Here is a 25,654-nt window from a genome sequence, read left to right as displayed (position 1 = left end):
ATGAGGGTTCCATCCCTCGGTCGGGAAGATCCCCTGAAGGAGGCCATGGCAACCCACTCCAGTATTCTTGCCTGGACAATCCCATGGACAGAGGAGCCTGGGCTACACTACACGGGGTTTCAAAGAGTCAGACTCGACTGAGTGTGCATGCACACACACACAGACTCCACATACACACAAGTTAAATGTCAGGTTCTTGCTTCCCAGCTAAATGAGAAGCATGATTTTTACATTTTAACAAAGAAAATGAAACCATGAAGGACGTCTTTTCCGAATCTGCAGTGCCAGTCTGTTGACTGTGGATCTGAGAGTATATCCTGCATCATCACCTCTTTTGCTGAATTATCAGTCGGAGTCAAGGTTGGAAAAGGACCTCAGGACTGCCCTTGCTGAACTTAATGTCTGTGTCTCTGCCGCCGGTGGTCCAGGGTTCCCATTAGTAACTACTGATGTACGTTGCATTCCCAGTGTACAGTGAAAGAGGATTAACATCTGTTGTTCCCCCCCAAAAAAACATTAACACTCATATATCTTACAGTGGACATCACTGTTTTACCAGACTTAATTCAGTAGCTTTCCTTTGTTTACATAGGGATTTATGGCATTTTACATTGTCACCATCAGAAATTGTTGACAAGCTTACAGAACTGTGGACTGAAACACTGATGAGGCTCTCCACAAAATGTCACAGAGCCCAAGATGCACTCTCTCTGAGACATGGTTTTGGAGAAAAGTATGCAAATGTCCTTACTGTGAAGGCTCCTTTATCTAAGGAAACAGCTTGTTCCATTTTTTAACGAAGTGGTGAGAAGAAACATGGTTTTTAATGGGTCAAAAAAGAAATGCAAACTATCTTAACTCGAGTATTCTGTAAGCTATTAAAACACTGAAAAATACAAGCATCCACCTTTTTAGATTCCGTGTTTGGTTTTTAGTCACTCTGACTGAAGAAGGAGTAAAACATCAGAAACTACAGTATTTTAAGTCTCTGCCTGTTTAGAGTGTAATGGCTATATAAACCGAGGTGTGTCTCAGAACATTACATTGTTGCCTTGTCTATAAAATAAAATAAAAAGAATATCTTTCAGCATAATTGACCAAGTTATTTGGGAGGATAATAAGATGGAGAATGGGTTGGAATTCTGAATAGGCAATGTTATTTGCTACTTATATAACACTTGCTTTTACACATGTTTTTTTTTCTTTAGGCCAGGACTTCTCAACATCAGTGAACCTGCCACGCAGCCGTGGCTGGCAGACACGTGGCCTAACACTGGGAACAATCACAATGACTGCTCCATCAACTGCTGCACGGCAGGCAATGGGAACAGTGATGGCAACCTGACCACGTATAGTCGCCCAGGTTAGAGGCACAGAGATAGCTTGATACACAGGCTCGGCATTGTTAGGAACCGGCCATGAGGAGATAACTTCCCTTTTCTTCTCCCTAAATTGGAAAGGAAATTTAATCAATATGTTCATGAAATATGAACCACTGTTTAGCAAATTAGCCTGATTCAAGTTATGTTCTCCATCCTTACATCTCCACATCTCACCCTGCACCCAAAAATGTTTCCCAGTATGTGAAGGGAGAATGGAGGATATAAATCCTAGAATAAATAGCAAATAAGGAAAAAGGAAATTATGGAGAAGTAGTTGCCCTCATAAGAATGTGTGTAATTATAATTTTAGTAGATTGTAGTTATTTATAGTATTTATTTTAAAGATTTTCAGGGCAAAGCAAATCAAAAGACCAATAAATATATATTGGTCTGAGGGATTCCAATTTTTAATGGCAGTAACAACAACAATAAGAATAATTACATGGTGGCAAAAATAATTTTAAATGAAAGCTAACACCGAAATTCAAAAATTTTATTGTATAATAAATTTTTATAGGATACAAGAAATAGATACCTTTTGTAGATGTCTGTGTTAATACTAATTGTGTCTTTGGGGTTCAGAAATATGTGTGGTGAATTACTTGCTAAAATTTCATGCTAAAACATGACAGTTAACTTTTGATGTAGAGTATGCAGTATTTAAAAGAATAAACAAAATTATAAATAATTCTTAAAAAAGAAACCTTTCAGCAATGCATTTACAATATAGGAAATATTGGAAGAGTCATGAAGAATCAAAACATATGACTATAGAAATAACCCATGGAATTAAGGAAAAGGAAAATAAAATATGGCATTTAAGTAAAAAATATGATATATCATAAAGAACAAATCATAGTCTCCATTAAACTTGGATATGAAAATGATGCAACCATATGACCAAGTCCCTATTCTTCAGAGGTTGGTGTTCTAGTTATCTAGGCAGAGAAGTGCTCACATAATTATAAGTAAAAGAAAGATTATGCTGAGGCCAATAAGAGAAGAAAGTGACAACATTTTTGTAAATTAATATGGAGAGCTGAGTTATCCAACATGATTGCCTCTGGCTTCAGGTGGCTATTTAAATTAAATAAAATACCATTTAAAATCCAGTTCCTCATTTGCACTAGCCACATTTTGAGTGCTCACATGTGGCTATTGTATTTATTAGACAGTGCAAAATAGAACATGTTCATCTCAGAAAGTTCTGTTGGATAGCAGTCATATGGAACTATTGGCAAAGAAAAATGAGATTGCCAAAACCATATTGCCATTAAAAATATTTTAACAACTCTTACATGAAGCTTAATACCTAGAAATTAGAAATAAAATTACTAAAAGCAAGATTAATCAAATACCTCTGATCCCTGATCATTTGTTGTTAAAATACAAGGTAATTGAATTCAGTAGGGTCAAGAAGTTGCAATTTTTTCTTAAAACTATATTCATTTTTACATCTTTAGTAGTAGCCATGTTAATTCATCATTACACTGTTTAGTTGAAAACTCATCCTCAAGGTGAACTTGTTAATGTTGCAGCCACTATGAATAAAATAGTGGTATTTTTACTATTATAACTTAACTAAATTTTGATTTAAATAATATTTTAGTTTTATATGATGATTTTAGTTCTTTCTGCTATTTTAATATTTTCAAATGCAGACCTTAAGCATTTCTATGTATATATTACTTATTTCACTCTTAAATGTTTAAATGAAGGAAAAATTAGAGTGAAGTTGAAATATTAGACAGATTATTACAGGTGTTACTTGATTAAATTGCCCTGCCTACTGTGATTGATTTGACCATCATTATTATCATTTTATATATCTTGAGGTATCATTATGAAACCATGCAAAATGATTATATAATAGTTTTTCTTGATAATGATTATCTTGTGTGACCAAGGGGAAAAACTAATAAAACTCTCCTGAGTATTGTTTACCATCACTTTACCTCTGTTCCTCATTTTTTTGAATAGAGGTATTTATACAGTATTGATATCTCAAGTTATTTGATCTGAGGGCAGAGGTTTTTTGGGGGAGGGAGACGGTCTGGACTCTTCACCTATTAGCCTTGTTCTGTTGCTTCAACAGCTAGCTAGTAACTTCAAATAGTTCAGTAACTCCAGATTAGAAAATTTAAACTTGGCACATAAAGATATTCATGTATATATTCTCTTAGTGCATTTCCCATTAATGTGATTGTTAAAGGAAAATTACTTAAATTGAGTTCATTATTTATAAACTACATAACACTAACTGAAGTTCAGAATTATTTATAGTCTCCATATAAATTACATGTCCTCTTCTTACTCCCTCAATTTTTTTTTTTTTTGAAAGAACATTTGATTCTGTTCTTTAGAAAGGACGTAAGAATACTTGGTCCTTTTTATTCATCGTATTTAAGCCCATTTATACTTTATATAACAATTTTACTGTGACTCACAAAGCTTCTTACAAGGAAATTTAAAACGAATAACCATGCAGAATGACTTTTTCCTTTTCCTCTCCATTGCACATAGCTGATTGTATAGCAAATTATAACAACCAACTGGATAACAAACAAACAAATCTGATGCTCCCTGAGTCAACTGTTTATGGTGATGTGGACCTTAGTAACAAAATCAATGAGATGAAAACCTTCAATAGCCCAAATCTGAAGGATGGGCGTTTTGTCAATCCATCAGGGCAGCCCACCCCTTATGCCACCACCCAGCTCATCCAGTCAAACCTCAGCGGCAACATGAACAACGGCAGTGGAGACTCTGCTGAGAAGCACTGGAAGGCCCCCGGCCAGCAGAAACAGGAAGTGGCGTCGATTCAGTATAACATCATGGAGCAAAACAAGCTGAACAAAGGTGAGGAGGCCTGCCTTTATTCCCCCCCGTTTTCTGTATTGGCTGCCTTAACCCTTCAGCACTACATGCCAAAGCTTGTTCTGGAACTCGCCAGTGACATCTGTCTTTTGTCACTAAGGTTTTCTGATTTCTTTGGTTTCAAAATTTCCAGTGTCGAAAAGTTAATTAGCCCAACAATAACCTTGGAAAATTGATTTTATAATAATATATAAGTATTTCCAAATGGTTTCGAGATTAATTTAAATTTAATCGTAGGTGAGGGATTGCTCCGGACAGAATCTTTTATTCATAAGGCAGATGTACAGCCGCCACAATACCTCACCTTTTAAATAAATAGACTCTCCCATTCTTTCCACTCGAGAATGGAAGATAATTGCTTCTACATGGTCACATAAATGAATGGCATTTTTATATCAAACTGAAAAAAAATTAGCTTGAACTGGAGAAGTGGTTCAATTTTTTATATTTCTCCTACCTCTTGTGGTTACTAAGACTGCTGCAATGTATGATTTTAGACCCTAAATTTCTTTCACCTGATTGAAGTCTGTCAGGATAGAACCTAAAGTAAATTGAGTTCAGTGTTAACTTATAACTGCGGAATAGTATTTTATGGCCTGAGGGGAATGTTTCTCTATTGTAAAATGGGTGAGTTGGAAGGGATAGGTATTTGGTTTCTTTGTACTTCCTTTAGGTTACTGCTTTAATAACATGATTTACAAAATTAAACCTCTAGAAATAAAGGGAATGCTCTAATTTGAATAAGTCAGGACAGTTTTGTATGAGTGTCCAGGTAAAGGATATATTTAATTGCAGATAATTAGAAACACAGATTTCTTTTTTTTTAGGCTTGACTTGGAAATTTTTTCAAAGCTAAATGTATTACAGTTGGAAATTACCAAGAGATAGTGTTATATGTTTTACTTTAATAAGTCAGTCATCTTGCTTTATTCCCAGTTTAAGAAAACATTTGATTGGTATAATAACCCAATTCAATAGATATTTTCTAACCATTTTTTTCTTGAAGTATAGTTGATGTACACTGTTGGAGCAGTTACAGGTATACAATGTAGTCATTCACAATTTTTAAAGGTTATACTCCATTTATAGTTATAAAATACTGGCTACATTCCTTGTGTTGAACAGTATATCCTTGTAGCTTATTTTATATATAATATAGCTATTAGTCCCTTACATGTATGCCCCTCCCCGTTTCCTCTCCCTGCTGATAACCACTAGTTTGTTCTCTGTATCTGTGAATCTCCTTCTTTTTGTTATATTCACTAGCTTGCTGAATTTTTTAGATTCCAACTATGAGTGATATCATGCAATATTTGCCTTTCTCCATGTGACTTATTTCACTTAGCATAATACATGAGTTCATGACCAAGATGAATAGGAGAGTTTCTATAATCATGGAGTTTACAGTGGGGATTCAAACTATTGTCATAATATTCCTGCAGAGTATACGACCTTATTGTGGACTTTGGAAAGGTTTAACAGTCCTCTGTACAAATATTTTAGAGCTGTGATATATTGTTTATACTGCTTATAAACAGACTTGGTATGTCAAACTATAATAAAGACACTGGAATGCAGCTAGACTGATAGATTATTACTCAGTACATTCCTGGGGTGAGTTTTTCACTCAGATTTTCACCTCTCCCTAAGCAAGCAGAAGTATTTGTGGAAGACTGAGCCACTTCGTCTTCTTATCTGTATTTTTAATTAGACATAATCTTCCTGGCAAGTTTCAGTTTTATGTTTTATTATTTTTTAATGATTCACAGCCATGACATTTTACAATTTCTTATTATTAAAATTATTTTGTTACCATATTTTTAAAGATAAGAAGTCAAGCAAAGCTGACTTATGCCTTAGCTGATTTATAAGTGTTTTAAAGAGAAGAAATAGTCCCTGGTAGGATTCATTCACACTTATGCTTAGTCTGATTCATGTAAAGAAGACACAAAGAGTTTGTATTTTACATATCTTAAAGTAGACATGTTTAAAGATCTTTATTTTTTCTTGACCTTTCATCCTAAACACATGTCCATCTTAGCAAGTGATCAGTATGATAATTTAAAAGCTTAATCCTTGGTAAATGATTGAGGCACCAAAATAAATGTATGACTTTTTTTCCATCTGAAATGTCCAGATTATCGTGCAAATGACACAATTGCTCCAACTATCCCGTACAACCAGTCATATGACCAGAATACTGGAGGATCCTACAACAGTTCAGACCGGGGAAGTAGTACATCAGGTAAGTAAGGGAAACCAAGGAGAAGGCCAGTCTCTCCTTTAAAGAGATGGTGCGTTTCTTTAGCTTGAATGCTAATGATCTGAAATATGACATGTCTAATCAGTTTATATGATTTGAATCTTCCAGGCATAGGTCTTGTCTCTGCAATGTGAACTACTGTCCACTCACTGAACCATTTTATGTTCTATTTAGTAATGCAGGTTGAGGCTTCTATTTTCTTCCTTTTTAAGGGGCTCTATTAAAGCCAGAAGCATGACTGAATCTTTAGAGGCAGTTGAAACACTTTTTCCATCTCAGCAAAAATATAAAAATATTGCACATACAGTTAATCTGCTAACTATGTTACTATTTGAAGGTAGTCTGTTAAAGCATATGAAACTTCAGTACACTTGAGTAGGATCAAAAGCCCAAGAGATGGTATCATGAGATTTAGGCACAATTGGAACCTGCCTCAGTTAATAATCTCTCTATCCCTTGCTTAGTTCCTGCTCTAAAATCTCGTAAAGCAGCCTCCCAGCGTCAGTGTACGAGCCTCAGAAGCCGCGCCGAGGCCTCTTCCCCGTGGTTTTCCTGCTGGTGCAGCTGTTAACCAGCTGTTTCCCTGATAGCGGCTGCAGATGGGAGCGTGCTGGTGCTTAAGCCCTGTTTTTCTAATTAAAGGCGGTTCATTATTAGAACGAACATGTGGCAAGTCACACCACAATGAGGACAAAACCAACTGATCTTGACTCTGGTTTGTTTCTCCAGGAGAGGGTAGATATATTACCTCCTAGCAACTGGATTAAAGTTGCCAGTAGGTGCTTTTAGCCAAATGTCTCTACCCCTCTCCTGTAATGCATATGGTATTTGCATTTTCCCATCTTGCCTTGATGAAGGCGTGCTGATTTGGCATTTTCTAGCCTGTGTTTTGTCACTGATTGAAATTGTTTCTAGTTGAATTAAGGAGCTTAGGAATAGCTCTATACCTTTTTAGATCTACTCTTGTTTTACCATGTATTGTTGGATTGTTTTTAACAAATCTTATCAAATGACTTTTTATATTTTTTAAAGTAAGTAAACTCTAAACTATAATAAAGACACTGGGAAAGAGCTAGACTGACAGATTATTACTCAATACCTTCCAGTGGTGAGTTTGCTGTTTGGATTCTCACCTCTGCCTAAGTAGGCAGAAGCATTAAGCATTTCTAAATTAAGAGACAATTTTCAAAGATGTACTCTTGGGACAGCTATATAAAGTATTTTTATATTTGCTATCCAATGCCATTTCTTCTTTGAATTCTTAGCCACTTAAAGAGAAAAATGTCTTAATGGAAAAAGAAAAAAAAAGATTCTGGGCTGTTATTCAATTGCCTTTCTCCATCCCTCAGGATCCCATCAGATCCTGATGTTCTGCGGCTATTTGGTATTTAGTATTCTGTGAATATGTGGTAAAAAGGTAACATGATGTGAAATCTGGTGGTAAATAATTAGGGGAGAGAATGAGGCAATTAAATGAAGTATAGGAGAGATTTGTGATGTAAGGCCTTTCAGGACAGGTGGAGTTGTTACAGTAGATGAGTGCCAGGAAATCAAGACAAAGGCTGTGGTACAGTCAGCTCCTCAGTACACGCCTAGCCATTCTAAGACAGGACCGCTGAGTGGAGGAGGAGAGACAAACAGGCAGAAGCCTGACCATCATAATTTGTAAATAACAGCCTGTCCCGCAGCCCGCACTTGGTGTAGTAACAGGCCAGTGCAAGAACATCTGGCTTCACAAACACTGTCATTTGAAAATTCCCAAGTGACTTAAAAAAATAAGTCTCATTGAATATATTCAGACCTGTTTCATGTACCATGTGAGTTGGAGCTGTTTCAGAAAGGTTTAAAAAACAAGACAATTCACTGAATTTAAGGGATCATATGAGAAAAATAATTACAGACTCATTGTCTATAATTTACTTAAGAATGTAGAATATATCCTATTGGAGGAGGAGGATAACAACCATTTTATCTCCAAATATCTTTTGACCTAACATTATTTTAAAATGAATATACCAAAATGTGCAGCTACCTATGTTTAAAGAATATACCAAATCTAATACCAGAATGTTGGGCAACTTGAATAATTGAGCTATTTTAAACTATTAAGCTATTTTAAATGTTCAAGCAACATTATTTCACTCTAAGCCATAATTTTATAGAAACAGTGGCTAAAAACACTTCTGCTCCTTTTTAAAAACCATTTTTCTGCTTCTTTTGTTGTTAGATATATTAGTTCTTCCAGCAGTTATTTTCATCTGCACCTGTCTTTCTGACAAAAACTAGTAATTTCATTGTGCCTAAAACGTTTCAGTGGACAAGTACAAATTATATATACTCGGTAATTTAATGCAACAGTGGAAATGTAATAGATCGTATCTGTATCATATTGTATTTTAGGTTCCAGCAATTAAATAATAGAAAGGCACTTCAGAAAGTATGTCTACAGCTCATTTGTTTTAGATGATAATCCATAATGCAATTAATTGCTGTAAGAAGATCACTATTAATGATATGACTTATAAAAATTCATTTATGGTTTTATTGCTCTTTCACTATTTATTTTGCAGTTAAGCTTGTCAGTATTCTGCATTTTCTTTTGTATAAAGTTCTGTTTAAAATTCAAGAAGAAAATTGTGTCTGCCTCTGTATATGAAGTACAAGATCATATTTACAGAACATAATGTGTGGATTATTAGTAACATTGATAATATGTGGATTATTAACCTGTGGATCATAGAAAAGATTTAAAATTCAGAAATAAAAGTTGGCTTTTATTTCTTTTCAAGGGAGTCAAGGGCATAAGAAAGGTGCACGGACACCCAAAGTCCCAAAGCAAGGCGGCATGAGCTGGGCAGACCTGCTGCCCCCGCCCCCGGCGCATCCTCCTCCTCCCGGCAACAGTGAAGAGTACAGCATCTCTGTGGATGAGAGGTAAGCGGGGATTCAGGACAGACGTAAGTGGGGCAGCAGGGTTCCCTAAACCAGTCATCCAGGGAGACTGATTCTTAAGGTCCATGGGCCTTTGTCTCTAAATAGAACAATACTGATGGGTCAGCACGACTTAGAAACCCTCCTCAGTTTTGCAACAACAAAAGGAATTCATATCTTGGAAGCTTCTTTTGGAACTCAGAACATGAGTCATGAATACATACACACACACCCACACACACCCCCACACACACACCCATTCACATACACACACACAGTTTACATATTTATATTTATAAGTATTTTACTTTCTATACATATAATTAGCATATATGGTCATGAATATATATGAGGTCACTTATATATCACTCTCTATATTTGATGTTGTATTTTTCAAATATCAAAAATTCTGTTGTACGTCTCTAAATTTTCATAAATTAAGTGTATGGATTCATACCACCGCTCCAGCATCCTGAAAACTGTTTTGCTCTCAGATATGATCACATTCTGCTGAAAACTGTAGAAGTTTAAACTTTGCTGAATTGTTTCTCACAAGGATTTACTGAGTGTAAAAAACCCACGTGACAGCAATTAGAGAGTTAGCATGCTTCTTCCTCACTTCAGGGTGTGTAGAACTAGAGGTGGTACCACCCAACAAAACAAAAGCAGCAGCTTCACTCGGGTGATCAGTGGAAGAGAACTCCTTTGATATAGAGAATTAACACAGGAAGTGCAAGATCGGCCCAAAAATAGTCTTTCTAAAGACTGATATTGAGATGAAAACGTTGTTCTTTTATTCTCCACAAAAATAAAACAAAAAACAGTTTTAGAGTTCCAACTATGACAGGAAACAAAGTCTCGTTACTTTTATTTTCTAAGCACTGAATTATCAAATACTGAACCATTGATCCTTGGAGAAATGAGAGGTGAGGTTCCTGTAAGCTCTGGTTACATTTTTGTCAGTCTGTCCATACATAGAGTCCCTGGTGGCTCAGATGGTAAAGAATCTGCCTGCAGTGCAGGAGACTGGGATTCAATCCCTGGGGAAGAAAGATCCCTGGAGATGGAAATGGAGATCCATACATAACCTTCTTTTATATGTGTTTTTGTTTAAAAGACACCTTATTTAATGTATATTGTTGATTCATTAACATTGAATTCACAGCCAACAGCACTGTGAGTCATTCCTCAGCAAAGCTTATCTAAATACATGTATTTTCTCCACTGAGGCACTCTATAGCCTTCTTGCCCTTGGGAACCCCAAACAGTCCTAAGGCACACCCAGGAGTCATTTTTACCAGGGAACTCACCATCGTAAGGGCTTCCCTGGTGGCTCAGTCAGTAAACAATCTGCCTACTAGTGCAGGAGACCTGTGGATCAGGACAATCCCCTGGAGCAGAAAATGGCAACCAATTCCAGTATTCTTGCCAGATTACACAGATACTTTGACTGTGTTGTTTAGGTCCTCATATTTTATTCTGTAGGCAACTAAAGAGCCACTTAAAACAGGTGAATAACCAGAGCGTGGTGCTCATTATAATAAAAAGCACTGTGAGGATGGAGAAAAAGGAATAGATTCTAGAGATTTTTAGAAGTAGAATAGAAATGAACTGGGGAACAGTTTAAGGTAGAAGAGAGGAATGTCAAAATGAGTACAAGAGACATAGGAAACACAGAAAGAAGTGTCACAGATAGTGGGATTTGTTCATTAAAAGAAGATATAAAGATACAAAGAAATCATGTTATATGAGCATCAACTTTCCTGAGTTCTGGTAAACAAGGTATGTGGTAGAGAATGAATAAATTAGCAGGGTAACATGAACACGATTTATATAATGCATCAAGTTAATGCCATTCTAATTAATAATTGTATACCCTGAGGTAAAAGAGAAAGGAACAAACGTTCACCAGATTCATTTAGAGCTTCCACACAGCTCTAGCTATGGAAGAGACGGGACATTTTATGGTTTATTGATTATTTTATTTATTGTGTCTTTCATTCACCATCCCAAATGCAAGCCAACTATACTATATTTTGTGCTCAACCGAAGAAATACTGATCTATTATGATTTTAGAGGAAAAATGGATTGTATTGGGCTAATAAGTTGATCTCCAATGTATCTCCCTCCAGAGGGATTTTCAAGAGTAATTTTTCTCAGAGTTTGGCATATTGTCTTTGGATTATTTTCAAGACCATCCTGAATCATCCTTTAGAGATCATGTTGGGTTGGAGGGATTGAAGAGATCAAACACATTTGGGGTTTACTAAATTAAACTTAGTTAGATTTCTTTATTGCATGACTTCTCAGAGCCTATAATGAGCCAACTGAATTGTAATCCCAAGAAGAAAACTTTGTTATCTATAGCAATGCACACATCTTTATGACAGTGAGCTATTTTTTTTTTAAACAATACCTCCTCTTTTTTTTTGGAAATTCTTATTTATTCATTTATTCATGGCTGCACTGGGTCTTTGATGGTGGTGTGTGGGCTTTCTCTATTGCGGGGAGCAGGGTCTACCCTCTAACTGTGGTACGTGGGCTTCTCATTGCGGTGACTGCTCTTGTTGAGGAGCCCGGACTCTAGGTGCAGGGGCTCAGTAGCTCCAGCACACAGGCTCAGTAGGTAGGTAGCACACGAGCTCAATTGCCCAGCAGCCTGTGGGATCTTCCCAGACCGGGGATTGAACCCTTGTGCCCCACATTGGCAGGTGAGTTCTTATCCACTCGACCGCCAGGGGAGTCCCAGCAATACCTTCTGAAGGTGGCCTTGAACAGTCAGATTTCAACAGCAATTCAACACTAATACTGCGCTACCTCTGCAGATAGTTCATTGGAATAACCTGAAGTGAGTCTAAGTGTCCTTATGATTTGTTCCAGCTATGACCAAGAGATGCCATGCCCCGTGCCCCCAGCGCGGATGTATCTGCAGCAAGGCGAACTAGAAGACGAGGAAGATGAGCGCGGCCCCACGCCCCCGGTGCGGGGAGCCGCCTCCTCCCCGGCTGCCGTGTCTTACAGCCATCAGTCTACCGCCACCCTCACGCCCTCCCCGCAGGAAGAACTCCAGCCCATGTTACAGGATTGTCCCGAGGAGGTGGGCCCTGGGCAGCACCAGCCTGACCGGAGGTACGGGCGTCGTTCGGCTTCCTCACTAATGGCGTGAGCATCGGCTCCTTTCCGCTCCTACGTGGCATTTACAGAATGCTCTCACCCGGAGTACTTTTCGGGTCACGTGGGGCTCTTTTCCAGTATCATCCCACAGGAAGCCCTCCCTGGTAATTAGCATATCAAGTAATATTGTTGATCAGAACATTAGATTAATTGATCCCAGTGAACTTGCAACCATAAAATAATGTGCCTTAATTCTCACCCACTTAGGATAATTGCATTCATAAACACATGGAGACCATGTAGTAAATATATGGGTTGCTGATCTTATAACGTCTTGTTGACGATGGGTGGTTTTGTATTTTAGTTTTCTTTATGCGTGGCCATGCTTTGTCTTTAGTCTGTGAAGGAGAGATTTTCCTCCTGTCTTTTCAAATTAAGGCTGCAGAGTGATTTGTTCTTTAAAAGCTGTAATGTTACAGGATGAATTTGGCATATTCATTTTGTGTTGACTTCAGGTATCTTTACTTTGGTTGAGATGTTAGCTTACAGTCCTTTTGTCTAAGCTACTGATAGTATGTTTCAAATTACTTTTCAAATTACGTATTTCCTCACCATCCTCCTCTGTGTTACAAACAGTACCCAGTATCTTCCTCCTGGCAAACTCTTCTTTTGTTCTTTTGAAAAGGTCAGTCTCTTTACCTTTCTTGATCATGATCAAAAATCAGCTTTGTGTGTGTGCCTTAGACTTTTTAACCCATGTATTCAGCATTGCCAACCAGCACATTTGTTATGCACAAATCCTTCACTTGTCATTTCTACCACATAAAAGCTATTACTGCATCATATCAGCACTTCTCTCATTGTTGATGATTTCGTTTGTAGTATTTTATTGCCCTTGACACATTATGTATATATATTATTTTCTGTATCCCTAATATCATTTGAAACTGAGTATATTATTTGCCCAGAAGATCTCCCTTCCGTATTCTTGAATGAATAACAAATTCTGGTTTATGCTGCTTGAATTCTGTAGATCAAAACAGAATTTGCAGTGCTTTGAACTATTCTATCAGTAAGAGGTCATTACCAAATTTAACTCATATACTCTGTAAAATGAAGGAAGTAGTTAAATTTTCTTCTGCGTGACAAGGGGGAAGTCGGATTGCCAGACATTTAAATTTAATGTTATTAACCCATGGAACTTCAGGAAGATTGAGAACAAATAAGACATCTCTTTTCCCTATTAAGGTCACAGCCATCTCTGCTGCCACTCTTATTCAGAGAAAATGAGATGCTAATAGAGACTGTTAGCTCTGAAACATCTCAACATTCTTTTCTCATTCTTTCAAATTACCTATTTCCTCACCATCCTTCTCTGTGTTACAAATGGTAGCCAGTATCTTCTTCCTGGCAAGCTCTTCTTTTGTTTTCCTTAGGTCAACCTCTTCACCTTTCTTGATCACAATCAAAAATCAGCTTATCTATCTTGCCTTTTCAGCCTTTTCCTCTTGATTCAATCCTTTCTCCTTACTGTTAACTCTACCACTTTTTAAACTTTCCTTAGCCTCCCCTTTATCCTGCTCTTTGTCTCTCCTCCTCCGTAAGATTCTTGGATCACTTTTACTTTCCTAATTCTTATTCACACCTCAGTCCTCTGAATGCTGGCTTATACCATTTACTTCCATCAGGCTTCAGAAAGTAACTTCTGAATCATCAGTCTAAAGCCTTCTTTTAATTTCTTCCATTAGCTTACTACCATTCCCCCAATAAAATTATTCACCAAGTCCCTTCATTTGTAACTCCAAAATCCTCTTGATTTTGTTCCTATGCGTCCTTTCCTAGAGCCCCTAGGGCAGGCCCTCCGTCCTGGTCCCTTTAAATACGGTTGTATCCCTGCATTGATCACCACTTCCCTCACCTTCTCTGTCCACCCTCCACATTGGTTTTCTTTACCCACCAGTCTAGTAATGGTACTCCCCGTTCAGAGTCAAGTCTTACTATTTAGCCCTGTTTTAATCCCTTTTACAGTCCTTTCTCCTTTACTTACTTCTTCCCTCCCAACACTTCCCCACATCCACTTCTCTAATTAGTCTGTCTGAAATTCCCTGAATTTACCTTGAACTCACCAACACCTTGTCAGCAATGCCAGAAACCAGCCCACAGAAGGCCTCTCTGGAGCTAGCGGTGGGGTCAGGCTGCTCCTGGTTCCATGACTGTCACCAAAATCCTTAGTGTCCTCACTGAGCACAGCTGTCTTGGCACATGCTGTTTCTCTGATGGCCTGGCCAGCACTTCTCATCTTTCCAAGCTCTGTTCAGATGTACCACCTGGGCAGCTTTCTTCTTGCAGCCTGGCAAAAACCAACTCCTCTTGTTCTTCACTCTTCATAATGGTCTGTTCACCACTCTGCTGCCACAGTAATCAGGTTTTCATGTTGCGTTAGCGTTGGCGACTTGTGTCTCTTTCCCTGTTTAAATCAAAAGCTCTTTGAGAGCAGTGCTTACGTCCTGCTCCTGTCATGAAGTTCCACAAAGCTTTCTTCAGTAAAAATCTGATAAGCGGAATCTTTTACTAGAGAATGTGAAGTTGACTTACTCGCTACTGCTTTAGGGGAGTGAATTCAAGGTGAACATGTATACTTGGGAAATGCACTGGGTATCTGTACCAAACATCCTCTTTGACTACATTCAGCCTATTTTAAAAGGTATGACTTACAGTCTATGAAGGTATTACGATTTCTAGGATTGCTGCTAGAAACAACCCTGGGCACTAATGAGAAGCAGATGAAAGCCCATGGGACTTCCCTGCAGGTCCAGTGGTTAAGACTCTACACTTCCAAGGCAGTGGGCACGGGTTCAGTCCCTGGTTGGGGAACTAAAATCCCACATGCTGTGCAACACAGCAAAAAATAAAAGTAAACAATAAAATGTTAAATTTGCCTGAAAATATTTTTGAAAAAGAAGCAGATGAAAGCCCATTAAACAAACAAACAAAAACTATTACTGCTCTTCTATGTGAAAGGTGTATCCTACATGTTCACCCTAGAAATTTTTGAAAATACAGATAAAATGAAAATACAGAAGTACCAATGACCTCTGTAGTCAGAAATTGTCACTGCTAAGTCCTCAGTAAAGATCTTTTCGGACCTTCATCTCTATATAATCTCACATTGTTTTGAATTTGTGATGTGATGATGTATTTTCCAATATAATCTTATAAAGTATTGTTTTCACTGAAGAGTTAATTTTTCCATGCCAATTACTATTTAGATAATCACCTTAAACAAATGTGTACTGTAATTCATTTAAAAAATTCCTTAATATTGGACATATGAGTCATGTCTAGTTTTTTGATAGTATACACGATGCTGTAATTTCCATCTCTAGTGAAGTCTTTGAGTCAAGCCTCTTCTCAGACCCTTAGCCTATTCAGAAGCCTCCCCATTTAGAAGATGACTTCTGTTTCTTTCCACTCCACTAATGATATATTCATTAAGGACAGATAGTTATTTCTCTATAAATTTCATTCCAAAGTATCAGACCCTTATCGCCAAGTACCTGTTCCTGCAGATTTTTACTGCTTGATGATCACACGGAGCAATGCACGTATCTCCAGCCATAAAGGCACTTTCCTACTTCCTCCAGCCATTTTCTCTCGTCTGTGTTACGGTAATGGTCCATAAGTGATCTTGTTGCCTTTAGCCCTGCCCTTTCTTTATCCTCATCGTCTTGCTGCAGATTGTGCCGAGGCATTTTCCTAAAATGCGACACTGATCAAGTCGCTCCACTGCTTAAAATCTCTCAATGACCTCTCATTTCCCTTAGAATAAAGGCAAAATTCCATAATGGAGCAATCAAGGCGCTTTGTGATCTGACCTCTGCATGCCTCCGCATGCTTGGCCATTTGCACTCCCCTCCTCACTGTGGCTGTTGCCTTTACTCCAAATTTCCAAAGAGTAAAGTGCTGGAACAACCAGCACTCTCAGCCATGTTGAGGTCTTTCCACTGGCCGTCTCATCTTCCTGGGACACCATTATCCCCTCTCTTTTGTGGAGCTAATACTTGTGTATCCTTTCCATCCAAGATTAAATGGAAGATACTCTCCATACGGTCTTTCCCTGATGCCCCAACTCTAAGTTGGAGCCAATTCTACATGTTCCCACAGTGCCCTAGATATCTTCTATCCTGGAGCGTGGAGAAAACTGCATTATCATTGAATGTTCAATTAACTGTTTGTTTCCTCCACTAGACTATAAGTCACTTTAGTCAAGGATTATGTCTATTTTATTTAACTGAATTTCTAGCTTAGTGCCTGAGTCCTGTTTCTAGTGCTGCCTATGAACAACACTAAAATGTAATCACCTAAAACCATTTTCTTTTACTTGCAATTCCACAAGTCAGGAATTCTGAAAGGATTCAACTGGGTAATTCATCACCAACCCACATGGCCTCTTCTGGTCTTTGGGGCTGCAAGATCTACTTCCAAGTTAGATTCTTCACGCATATGTCTGCCATCTCAGGGTTCCCTGGCCTGTCTCTCCACATGCAGTCTCATCCTCCAGGGTCTCTCCGCCATAGCCCAGGCTTCTCATAACACGGGGATCTCAGGGGAGTGGCACTTCTTTCATGGCACCAGCCTACTTTAAGTCAGGAAAAAGAAGTTGCCAGGCCAGTTAAGAGCTATATTCAGAACTGGTACAGTCTGACTTCTGCCATATTCTATGGTCAGAGCAGTTGTGGGATCCACCCAGATTCAGGACATAGGACTAAACTCCCACTCTTGACGAAGGGATGGCTAATTCTCATCCCAGAAGACCATTGTGGATGGAAGATACAGTTATGAACATCTTTGTAAAATACAGTCTGCTATGGCCTGGTGTCATAGTTAGTTTTTTAAATGCAAGTGCCTTAAAATTGAATCTTTCTATGTCTTAAAGTGCAAACTATAAACCATTACCTAAGGTCTTGTTTCTTGTGATTCCTTTGGTCTCGAACCTAGAAGTTTCTTCACCATAGTTGATACAGAGTAAATGTTTAAAAAATGAATACATATTTTACTTTTATGTTTATTGATTATGGACATTATAAATAGTGTAATGTACATAATAAGAAATTACTGAGCTAAAGCCATTATAACTGCAATATTTAATTAGATAAGTATTTCATACTTGCATTATTGTGGATATTACAATTTTGGCATTCTAATAAGCTTCTGAGGTATTCCATTTTTGTCTAAAACTAGATAAACTAGATGACTAACATAATAGTAATCTTTCATCTCTCTTTTCAGACTAACTATGAGAGTAATATAATTAAATGTATTTTCATATATTGTTTTCAAAAGTATCTGATACTATTGCATTTACTGTAGTTAATATTTAGTAAAAAAAATCTTTTGAAAGTAAATTTCATGTGTGGAATAGGAAATTCACTGATACGTCTTTAGTATAGATGAACTGAGTATGATATAGTTGGAAGGAAAACAAGTCAAGGAAGATTAAATATCTTGTCTGTTAAAAACTGGGTAATGGTTAATCATACAAAATATTAAAGCTATACCAGTTTTAGCAAAAAATCGAAGGTATGTATTTTCTCCCTTTCATCTTTTGCCTGGCAAATGTTTTGTGGTAAACTATATAAATACCTGCTTTCATAAATTAATGGAATTATTCTCTTCTCTTGAACATGTTTATGAAGGCATCATTTTTACAGGAGCCTAGAGTATTGTGATTCGCAGCCATACACTTGTACATTATTTCAGAAGACATTGAAACCCCTCAGGGGGGGAGATTGAGGGGAGTTGAGGCTTATTTGTGGCAAGTCCCACTTGAGTATAGCATCTTGAAATAGCTTTTTGTTTTCAAGTAGAATATATTACATACTTCAAACTGTACATGTTTATCACACGTTCCCTGGGCTTCCCTTATTTACAGATGGTTTGAATAAAATTTTCTGTCTTTCCCCAGCATTTGCCCAGGGTGTTGGTAGTTAAAAGCCAGTCCTCATTTAACGTGAAGATGTTTTGGCTTCACATAATGTGACTTATCCACATACAACAATGCTGACATCTTTTCATGGTGAAGTTGGCTGTCCTACATCCCTTCATTGATGGTCAAAATAGCTCCTTTTGTGCTAAAAAGTCTTACATGTATTTAAAAAAAGAAGTTTCTTGTGGTATTTTGGATGTGCCTGCAGACAAAGGCTGTAAATTGACTTTTAAGTATGGTATTTTATTGCAATCCAAATTAAACAAAGGTTTTCCTCCTGTGTGTATAACATATTCCATATTGAAGCAATTATCCATTTTAATCTCTTAAATAACTTCAGCTTTGGTGTATTGTTCATATTTCTTCTAGTACCACACACAGATGCGTTAGAAACCACCCAGAAATGAAAAAAAATAACACATTTTACTAAAGAACTGTGTACATGTATATATCAGTGTGTTACATATGTACATACATATGTGTACATGTGCATGTGTGTGTGTGTGTGTGTACTACGTTGTGTCAGTCCTGTCCAACTCTTTGTAACCCTCCTATGCATGGGACTCTCCAGGCATGAATACTGGAGTGGGTTGCGGTACCCTCCTCCAGGGGATCTTCCTGACCCAGAGATCGAACCCACATCTCCTGCATTGGCAGGTGAGTGGGTTCTTCACCACTCACACCACCTGGGAAGCCTGTATATGTGAATATCTATGTATAATAACACCATACCTAGACGAAAGGCCATCACCTTGGAAATGGAATGTGAGATTAAATTCTAAATTTTATACATACTAGTCATGGGAACGTTGGCAGGTCTTTAATTCCTCTGAATTTCAATATCCTCATCTGTTAAAACAATAATAAAATAAGTACCCTGGAAAGCTGTTGTGAGAATTAAATGAGGTAACATTGTATAATACTTAGCTACAAAGTAGGTGCTCAACCAATTAGTTAGTTTAGTATTTTTAGTAACCCTTCACTTTTAATGCTGTTTGTGTTAATAAAACATGTTTATTGAAGTGTCTCAGTTCATTGGGATACAAAGTACAAAACTTTTTTCTTCAAACAACTATCATGCCACCCTAAGCACGGTGCTATATTGAACTTCCCTTTTCCTCTCTGTAGCAGGTCTGCAAATTAGATCTTGACCAGAAACTCTGTGGGTTTGTTTGTATGCTTTCTTTTAATTTATTACTCAGTCTTATTAATTTTAAAACTATAATCATACACTTCCAGATTTTTTTGCAGACTGAAATGTCTGTGGCCATGGTGACATGGAGTAAGTAGTGTGTTCCGTTTTTAATCACTTCCTTTCTTGCTCTTCCCAGTCCATTCTCTTAAGTGCTAAGGCAAGGATGAGGGTACATAAAAGGAGTAAAGTGGCCGAGGATCCAGGCTGCTTCTCGGTCAGCCCTAATGACCGTTCTGTCTCATCTTGCTCTATGAGTATCATAAGGATGGTGAGGGAAGGGGGCTGGCACCAGCTTCCATTGATGAAGGTCTCTCTCCTGGACAACATCTATAGACGTGTGTAGTCCTTGAACAATTTAGCCACATCTTCAGGTAGACTACCAGTCAGTGGCATTCATACTCGATCTCTGCTAGTCTCCCAAGCCATAGGGTCACCAGATAACTCTAAATCCTAATCTCACCTACCCTCCAGCATGAGTGCTTCAAATGGTGGGCTTGTTTTTTTGTTGTTGTTTTGTTTTTTTTAATATTATTGGAGTAGAATTGCTTTACAATGTTCTGTGAGTTTCTGCGGTACAATAAAGTGAATAAGCCATATGTATACATATATCCCCTCCTGCTTGAGCCCCCCTCCTGCACCCCCAAACCACCCCTCTTGGTCATGACAGAGCGCCAAGCTGAGGTCCCTGTGCTATAGAGCAGCTTCCCACTAGCTATTTGCCCCTGGTAGTATAAATGTATCTATGCTCTTCTCCCAGTTCATCCCACTCTCCCCTTACACCACTGCGTCCACGCCTGTTCTCTACCTATGCATCTCTGTTCCTGCCCTGCAAATAATTCTGCTGTACCATTTTTCTAGATTTCATGTATATGCATTCATATATAATATTTTTATCTTTCTGACTTACTTGAGTCTGTATGACAGACTCTAGATCCATCCACATCTCTACAAATGTTCCAACTTCATTCACTTTTATGCCTGAGGAATATTGCATTATATATATTTACCATATCTTCTTTATCCATTCATCTGTCATGGGCATTTAGGTTGCTTCCACATCCTGGCTATTGTAAACAGTGCTGCAGTGAACATTGGGATACATGTGACTCTATCCTCTTTATTCTCAGGAGCTTAGAATTTGATGAAGTGTTGTCATGACCTTTCAAAAAGAGATTTCCCTTATATTACCTTTTTAACCTTGCTTAGAGGAAGGCATAGCAACCCACTCCAGTATTCTTGCCTGGAGAATCCCATAGACAGAGGAGCCTGGATGGTTATAGTCTATAGCGTTGCAAACAGTTGTACATGACTGATGCTACTTAGCATGCAACCTCATTTAGACAGCTCTTTGTAACCTTGCTTAGATAGCATCACCAACTCAATGGAAATGAATTTGTGCAAACTCCGGGAGATAGTGGAAGATGGAGGAGCCTGGCATGCTATAGTCCATAGGGTTGCAGAGTCGGATATGATTTAGCAACTGAACAGCAACGGGAGCGCTGAAACTGTTGAGCACATCACTAGGTAGTCCTCCAGGTAGAAATCACTATACGTGTTCCCTGTTTTTCAGGCACTTTCCCAATTAGGAGTTAATGTCTTGGCATTCTTCCCACTTGGGAATAACTTCTTTCCACAAACCTTGCTTTCCACAAACTTTGCTTTCACTAATGTCTAAGTGCTCTCTGCCTTCTTACCCATCTTCTGTTCACTGTGTTTGATGGTGCAGGAGGGGAGAAGAAAGACCGCTTTTAACTGAGGTTCTCTTCGATCTGTGGAGAGATGGCTGAAACCAGCTAGTGTTAACTCTGTGAACTTAAATCCAGAGCACCAAGAAAAATACCTGTAAACATTTTGTTAAACAGATAGGAGGAATAATGGTAAAAGTCATATACTTGAAAATAGCTAATAATATTTATAAGTGAGCAATTGGAGAAAAATTAATCTTGGCTGTTTCTTCAATAGAATAAAATCTAAAGGAAATTGTATCCTGTGCTGAATGCATAATGTTTTAATCCTATAAAATTCTACTCTCTATAATCAAAATGAATATGTCCATTCGCTTGCAATGATAGGAGTGACCATGAAGGAAAGGGAAGGGAGCATGTTTGTACGTTTATGGAGCAGCTTGTTTCAGAACTAATGTCTGCTGTCTTTGGTCATTATAAGCTGTCAGTAATATTCCATATAGAGCATGTGTGCATGCTCAGTCATGTCTGTTTGCAACCTCACGGACTGTAACCTACCAGGTTCCTCTATCCATGGGATTTTCTAGGCAAGAATACTAGAGTGGGTTGCCATTTCCTCCTCCAGGGGATCTTCCCGACCCAGGGATCGAGCCGGTGTCTCTTGTGTCTCCTACTTTGAGCCGGCGGGTTCTTTACCAAATGCACCACCTGGGAAGCCCCAATATTCCATATGCTTTAGGACAAATACAAAAGTGTCAATTTCAAACTAGGTATTGCTTACCACTTTTTTTTTTAACCCTTTTTTAACTGAGCATAACTGAACAGGGAGGCCTGGCATGCTACAGCCCCTGGGGTGAGGAAGAGTGGGACATAACTTGGAGACTGAACAAGAACCCAAAATATAAAACATAAAGAGACTTAGCATAGATGAGTGTATTTCTGTTAAGCTTGACTCAAAAGGTAGCCCAGCTTTCTTAAAAGTACCTCTGGTATTGAGATAAATTTCTTACAACTCAAAAATAAAACTTTAAGCATGCCCTGATTTCCTGTTGTTTTTCCTGAACAAATGAGCTACATGGAAGCAAAAATCAAAAGGGTGTACTCAGTGAATTTAATGGCAGCTCACTCCAGTATTCTTGCCTGGAAAATTCTATGGACAGAGGAGCCTAGCGGGCTACAGTCCATAGCGTCGCAAGAGTGGGACAAGACTTAGCTACTAAACTACCGCCATGTGAATTTCTTGGTTAGTTTGCACTTTTGTGTTCTAAGTAATGAGCTAAGCCATACGTGTTTATTCATTTTCCTACAGACGGCAGCCGGTGAGCCCTCCTCCACCTCCAAGGCCGATTTCCCCACCCCACACCTACGGCTACATTTCAGGACCCCTTGTCTCAGATATGGATACAGATGCGCCAGAAGAGGAAGAAGATGAAGCCGACATGGAGGTAGCCAAGATGCAGACCAGGAGGCTTTTGTTACGTGGGCTGGAGCAGACCCCCGCCTCCAGTGTCGGGGACCTGGAGAGCTCTGTCACTGGGTCCATGATCAATGGCTGGGGCTCGGCCTCAGAGGAGGACAACATTTCCAGCGGACGCTCCAGCGTCAGTTCTTCTGATGGCTCTTTTTTCACTGACGCCGATTTTGCCCAGGCGGTCGCAGCGGCCGCAGAGTATGCTGGTCTGAAAGTGGCCCGGCGCCAAATGCAGGATGCTGCTGGTAAGTCGTACACGTCTCACCAAACTGGAAGAGAAAAAACAAGAGAATTCTGTGTGTATGTGTCAGTTGCTGATTATCTCCATAATCTTACGTCCTATATGAAATATAAATGTCACCAGCCTGGTTTTTGACTGCCGAGCGTCCCCGATGACAATAAAGAATCCACCTGCAATGAGAGAGACCTGGGTTCGATCCCTGGGTTAGGAAAATCCCCTGCAGGAGGGCATGGCAACCCACTCCAGTATTCTTGCCTGGAGAATCCCTAGGGACAGAGGAGCCTGGTGGGCTACAATCAGTGGGGTCACACAGAGTCCAACAGGACTGAGCCACTAGGCCCAGCACAGCAAGGAGACCAAGGCCCAAGATTATGATGTGTCTTGTCTGGTCCCTTTTTCTTGACAAGACTTTTTAAATCTTCTATTTTATTTAATAAATCATATGTAATATGAGTGAAGCTACCTGAAAAGTCTTCATTTTTAAGATAGTCTTAGCAAATATAAGTGCAACTTCCTTTGGAATGCCTCTGATCAATTGAATTGAGATTGCGTTACATGGTCTTTTTTTTTTTTAAGATGTAAAAAGTCACCAAAATAAAATTAATTGAGATAGTTCACTCATACCATTTAATTAGAAATTGTCTAGGAGAAATAGATAACGTCTGGGGGGACACTCAACTGTTGGAAAGTGGGCTATTTCTCCTTAACCCCCAATTCTTTTCATGCCTCTCAATTAGAATACTAATTTAATTGAGAAAATATAAAGATATTTATAATATATATACTTTTGCAAGCATAAGTATGGTCTATGCTTAAACTAAACATTGTTAATCTAATAATTTGGAGAGCAAGTTAATCTCAATGCTTATATATTTTTTCTATTTCCCCTTTTATTGCCAGTAGCCTGTTTTTAATTACTATATGTCCATTCTTATGTTTTAATTCTATTTCCTACTCCCATCTTTGTTTAGAAAGTAAATAGTATGAGAAACAAAAAAAATTTTAAGTATATATTTTTCACATGATTTTAATTTATGTAAAATGGAATATATTCATATACATGTTCAATATATGTGTATATTTCTGGTAACTCAGAATATACAAATAGAGTAAAAATAATGTGATCAATAAGAAAGAGAGACATTTCTGAGAACGTAAAGACTATCATAGCAGATCAATAGTTGTTTTCTTATTGTTTTATTTTTTTCTTAGCTTAGTAGCTATCACATTGTTGCAGTTATTTTCCATGTTCCAAGAAAATTTTCCATGTTCTCTTTAGATGTTGGATTGGTCATTATTTCTTAGCCTTGTAGAATATATTCAAAGAAAATTTAACTCACTTCATAAAGCTTTTTTTCTGTATATTATTAATCAAGAATATGTTGTAGGAAAAAAAATATGTCTGATATCTCTCAAACTATTGTTGTAGAATGCATACTTATTTCAGCCAGGCCTACACTTGATGATATTAAACCAGTTTTCATTTTTTTCCCCTAGGAGCTGCTGCATATAGTAAAATAATATGCAAACCAATCTATGGTTCCTAATAAATAACATCTGACTTTACATATAGCTTTTGTTTCTCCTTATTTTTTAATCTTCTGTAAAAAAATAAGTACGTGAAATTAAGCATCTCAAACTATTGCTTTCATATTGCATTAAGGGTGTTTTTCAGTTCATTGAATCAACGAGACATAGAAATAATTTTGAAAATTCATCTGTAAACGACCTCATGCCTCAGGGTCTATGAGCAGTAGATGGCCTTACACAATAGAATGAGAAATGGGTTCAGTCTCAGCCCTAATTCTCTCTTTTCATGGATATGTAACTTTAATTGTAATAGTCTCCATCATAGCTAAAGAGAGTTTGGTTTAATATTTCATTGTATTGTAATTTAGTAGCTCTTCTGACTTTCATTTAGCTCATGATTATAATGAACGAAACATGCATTGGAGTCTGCCTATTAAAAGGTTCTTTTCCTGAAAGGGTGCTGCTTTATCATATGGCTCGAAGTTAATATGAATGAATAATCCAATCACATTGTTTCTCACTGGGCCACATTAATATCTATTATTTAATGCTTCAATTATCACCTGTAAATGTGTTGATTCTACTTTCTGTGACTGCTATTGTTTATAGACAGAGCACATGTTGTCTTGGTCTCTCTGAACTTTCTTGTGGTACAACAGAAAGTTCTGCGTTTGAATCTCTGGGATTTCAAGAAACCAAAATAACGAAGATCAAGGGTAGGGCCAGCAGATCTCCATTGCCTTTATGGAGTAAATATTCTGTGCTGTTGTATTATGTCTCTGTAAGAAAGCCAGAGAATTTGAGAGCACAGCAAAGTACCATGTCTGATTATCAGGTTCACTTATCACCTGTGAATATTGTCCCTCCAGGATCAAAATAATGAAAAACTACTTACACCAGCACCAAAAACCATAAAAGTCTCTGGAGGGGTCACTTTAAATATCCAGAAGCAGCAAATAAATATCTTTTAAGAGAACA

At 38.0% G+C, this 25,654-nt stretch overlaps 1 protein-coding gene across 5 annotated transcripts in view; it reads left to right on the top strand.

Moving 5' to 3' along the window:
- ROBO1 (roundabout guidance receptor 1) overlaps window positions 1-25,654 on the top strand; it is a 441,102-nt gene that overhangs the window by 397,561 nt on the left and 17,887 nt on the right. For 3 of the 5 annotated variants that reach the window (XM_043449143.1, XM_043449142.1, XM_043449144.1), the window contains 6 exons: window positions 1,209-1,363; window positions 3,906-4,241; window positions 6,397-6,504; window positions 9,312-9,456; window positions 12,335-12,583; window positions 22,744-23,150. In XM_043449143.1, the coding sequence (XP_043305078.1) occupies window positions 1,209-1,363; window positions 3,906-4,241; window positions 6,397-6,504; window positions 9,312-9,456; window positions 12,335-12,583; window positions 22,744-23,150 (1,400 nt within the window). The remainder of the gene's footprint in view (window positions 1-1,208; window positions 1,364-3,905; window positions 4,242-6,396; window positions 6,505-9,311; window positions 9,457-12,334; window positions 12,584-22,743; window positions 23,151-25,654) is intronic. The other 2 variants (XM_043449146.1, XM_043449145.1) reach the window with 1 other exon arrangement.

Source organism: Cervus canadensis, chromosome 27, assembly GCF_019320065.1.
Source record: "Cervus canadensis isolate Bull #8, Minnesota chromosome 27, ASM1932006v1, whole genome shotgun sequence".
In the NCBI taxonomy this organism is placed as follows: Eukaryota; Metazoa; Chordata; class Mammalia; order Artiodactyla; family Cervidae; genus Cervus; species Cervus canadensis.
Note: the sequence above shows the minus strand (reverse complement) of the source record. Positions and strands in the feature narration are given on the sequence as shown.